Consider the following 3,470-nt stretch of genomic DNA (forward strand, 5'->3'; position numbering starts at 1 on the left):
CTGGGGAAACTTCTGCTCGTCAAGGTTGAGAAGGATCCCTTTCTGATCTTCCCAGAAGACGAGTGGTTCTGCTGCAAAGTAGAAGTGAAGACTCCAGAGGATGAAGAAATTATTTTCCCTTGTTATAGATGGCTTTCCAGGGGTGAATTTGTGGAGCTCAGAGGAGGAAAAGGTCTGAGTTTTAAAATGCAGTCTGCACATCATTGATGCTGATACTCTGCAGGTTTTGCCAGGCTGATTATTCGGTATCTTCATCTTCACCATGGGATATGTGTGTTGTGTGTCTAAGGAGTAAAGTTTTTGGCAGAGGAACATCCTATGCTGCTTAACCACAGAAAAACAGAACTGAGGTTTAAAAAGGGCTCTTACCAGTAAGTTTCCAATCAAGTTTCTCTAAAATTACACCATCTGAGCAAATGTTCAACTTTTTTTTTTCTCAATAGATGGAAGATCATTAATGATGGGTTGCCGCACATCAGTCATTTCAAAGATGTATTTGAGCTTTTTGCAGAAGTTCGTTTCTCCTTGTCCAAATCAGAAGAATATGAGCACACACAAAGAATGTGAGTCAATTATTCCAGGTTGCCCCTTACTTGTGCTCCTAATACCTTGAAGTTGGTATGTGTTCACCGATTTCTGCTTTGTGCTCTATTCTTCAGAACTCTTGAACTGGCAATGAAGGGACTGGCTGAACCTGGTAAAAAATGGAAACGAATTGAAGACATGAAAAATGTCTTCCAGTTCAAAAAGACAACGATGCCAGGAGGTTGAAGCCGCCTTGGGAGTTTAAATATTTACATCCCTTTTTTTTATTTTATCCAGAAATGTATTTTAGAGAATCAGAATTATGCTGTTTGGTTTCCAACTTTTATTATTCCAGAGTACGTTTCAGAGCACTGGAAGGAAGATGACTTTTTTGGATACCAGTTTTTGAATGGAACCAACCCCAATGTGATCAAGCGCTGCTCCAAACTTCCCCCAAACTTTCCAGTGACTGATGAGATGGTGAAACCTTTTCTGGAAACTGGAACCACTCTGGAAAAGGAAATGGAGGTGAGCATATGTTTGGGATTTCATGTGACAAACATGAAACAATGTTTAATGGAGGTGTTGAAAGATTTTACTCTTAGACAATTTTAGGTGCTCAACTGGAACGTACTTGATCTAAACTTTTAAAGGGGACCTGATACTGATGCACTTCATCAGATATTTAAAATCTCAGTTCTACTTGTTTTCCTCAATTCATGTTCTAAAAAAATGAAGAGGGGAATATACTGAATCAACTCGTTTCCCCCCCACAGGAAGGCAATATATTTCTTTGTGACCAGAAGATAATGGATGGAATACCAACCAGACAGAAAGATGGAAATCCTCTGTATGTTGCAGCTGGTTTGTGCTTGTTTTACAAGAACCCAGAAGGAAAACTGTTGCCAATTGCCATACAGGTAATTTACTGAAGGGAGAAACACTTAAACATGTTCATGTTCCATTAGTCACTTGCCATGTGACTGACAATAACACAAAATGATCATTTGAGACAAAATGGGAGCTAATGGTACAAAAATGTGACACTAATTGGGGGCATTAGACAAATTGAGTTATTTTTTTTTTTCTCTCTCCATCCCAATTCAATGCAGCTGTACCAACAACCCTCTGAGCAGAACCCCATCTTTCTACCAAGTGACCTTGAAACAGATTGGCTTCTGGCCAAGCTGTTTTTTAGGAGTTCAGACCTGATTCAACACCAGACACTCTATCATCTCTTGCACACTCACTATCTAGCAGAAGTCTTCACTATTGCTACTCTTCGCTGTCTCCCAACCATTCATCCCCTTTATAAGGTATCGGCTGACATTATAAAGATGAGCAAGCAAAAGTCTCTTTAAGCTATTTGACCTTCAGTTTTATTTATTTTTGTTTTGTCTATATAGGTGCTGATTCCACACATCAATTGCACTCTCCACATAAACATCTCGGTCCGCAAACTACTACTTTCACCTGGGGGAGCATTGAGTGAGGTGTGACTGGAAAAATCTTTGAAGCCTTTCATGAAACTCTTAGTTTTTATTTAAGAACATTTTTTTTTTTTTTTTTAATAGAGCTCACTTGGAGTGGAGGGGCTGATGGAGCTTATGAGAAGAGATCTGTCTCAATTGACCTACAGCTCCCTCTGTCTGCCTGAAAACATCAAAGAAAGAGGACTGGAGTCGATCCCAAACTTTTACTACAGAGATGATGCACTGAAGCTGTGGAACTACCTCAATGAGTAAGTAAACTTGGCAACATATTGTTGAATGCACTTGTTTCAGAATGCAATTGTAGCTATTCTTTTTTTCTTCCCCCTGCCAGATATGCCACAGCTATGGTGGACTACTACTACACTTCTGATTGTGATGTGATGAAGGACATTGAGCTGCAGGAATGGGTTAACGAGATATTCACACATGGCTTCTTGGAGAACAAACGTTCAGGTAAAAATCTGTTTTCGGCTAAATTGCTGCTGCAGAATAATGGACAGTGACTCTGCAACAGGTTTCCCATCATGCTTCAATACCATTGAGGAAGTGGCAAAGTTCATCACCATGGTGATCTTCAGAGTGTCTGTACAGCATGCTGCAGTTAACAATGGCCAGGTGGGCAAATGTTATCCATTTNCATTTAGCCAAGTCTCTGTAGAACCATTTGTCTCTGCTAATGACATTTTCTATACATTTTTTGATCCCAGGCTTAGTTTATGGACTGTAATGTGAAATTAGAAACAAGTATAAGTCTGACAGTTTGTTCACCAAGTTACTGTGCTCTCTGAGAGGATCTGTGGTATAAGTATTTGACTTTGCTCCATGCCCATCATTGACATCAGTTTCTAACAAAATTTGGATCATCTACCAGGAACAGTGGAAAGAGCATGAGTTTCTGTAGTGTAGTGGTTATCACGTTTGCTTTACACGCAAAAGGTCCCTGGTTCGAAACCAGACAGAAACAGATTTAGTATGTTCTATTCATCACAGGTGTTTACTAAAGGTCAACAAGGGTTCTGTGTCGTCATGGTCTGTACTCTGAATCCAGGCATCTGAGTGCAAGCCTCAGTTGAAATTTTCATGCATTGCATCTCACATCATCAACTTTGGAACCTCAAACTGAAACAGAGCAGAGAAGTTCAGTTCCTGTAGTGTAGTGGTTATCACGTTTGCTTTACATGCAATAGGTCTCTGGTTCAAAACCAGACAGAAAAGGTTTTTGTAGGTTATGCATCTTTTGGGGTGCAGTGAGACAATAAGAGTCTTCCCCTTTCGTGTTCCATGCCAAGTTGATTGGTTCATTTGCCAATCGACTTCAATGTAGGCTTCTTTGAAATCGAAGTTACTTTTCTTCAATTACCAATTGGCAGTTCTATGGCGTAATGCACATGTGTCAAACTCAAGGCCCGCGGGCTACATGTGGCCCCCCAGCATTTTATAGGCTGATGATTG

General features: G+C 40.2%; 1 protein-coding gene and 1 non-coding gene across 6 annotated transcripts in view; both read left to right on the forward strand.

Annotated features, from left to right (window-relative positions):
* The window catches only part of LOC103134921 (hydroperoxide isomerase ALOXE3-like), a 15,637-nt gene that overhangs the window by 4,662 nt on the left and 7,505 nt on the right, over window positions 1-3,470 (forward strand). Inside the window, exons 3-12 of one of the 5 annotated variants that reach the window (XM_016669530.1) lie at window positions 290-371; window positions 444-563; window positions 660-766; window positions 881-1,053; window positions 1,302-1,445; window positions 1,638-1,841; window positions 1,932-2,018; window positions 2,100-2,266; window positions 2,350-2,471; window positions 2,533-2,633. The exons of 1 other annotated variant lie outside the window; for it this stretch is intronic. In XM_016669530.1, coding sequence (XP_016525016.1) covers window positions 290-371; window positions 444-563; window positions 660-766; window positions 881-1,053; window positions 1,302-1,445; window positions 1,638-1,841; window positions 1,932-2,018; window positions 2,100-2,266; window positions 2,350-2,471; window positions 2,533-2,633 — 1,307 coding nt within the window. The remainder of the gene's footprint in view (window positions 1-289; window positions 372-443; window positions 564-659; window positions 767-880; window positions 1,054-1,301; window positions 1,446-1,637; window positions 1,842-1,931; window positions 2,019-2,099; window positions 2,267-2,349; window positions 2,472-2,532; window positions 2,634-3,470) is intronic. 3 more of the 5 variants (XM_016669537.1, XM_016669535.1, XM_016669540.1) reach the window with 3 other exon arrangements.
* Window positions 2,910-2,982, forward strand: trnav-uac (transfer RNA valine (anticodon UAC)). The gene has a single exon. It is a non-coding gene; the product is annotated as a tRNA-Val (tRNA).

This window comes from Poecilia formosa, unplaced genomic scaffold, assembly GCF_000485575.1.
Source record: "Poecilia formosa unplaced genomic scaffold, Poecilia_formosa-5.1.2 Scaffold1, whole genome shotgun sequence".
Taxonomy (NCBI): domain Eukaryota; kingdom Metazoa; phylum Chordata; class Actinopteri; order Cyprinodontiformes; family Poeciliidae; genus Poecilia; species Poecilia formosa.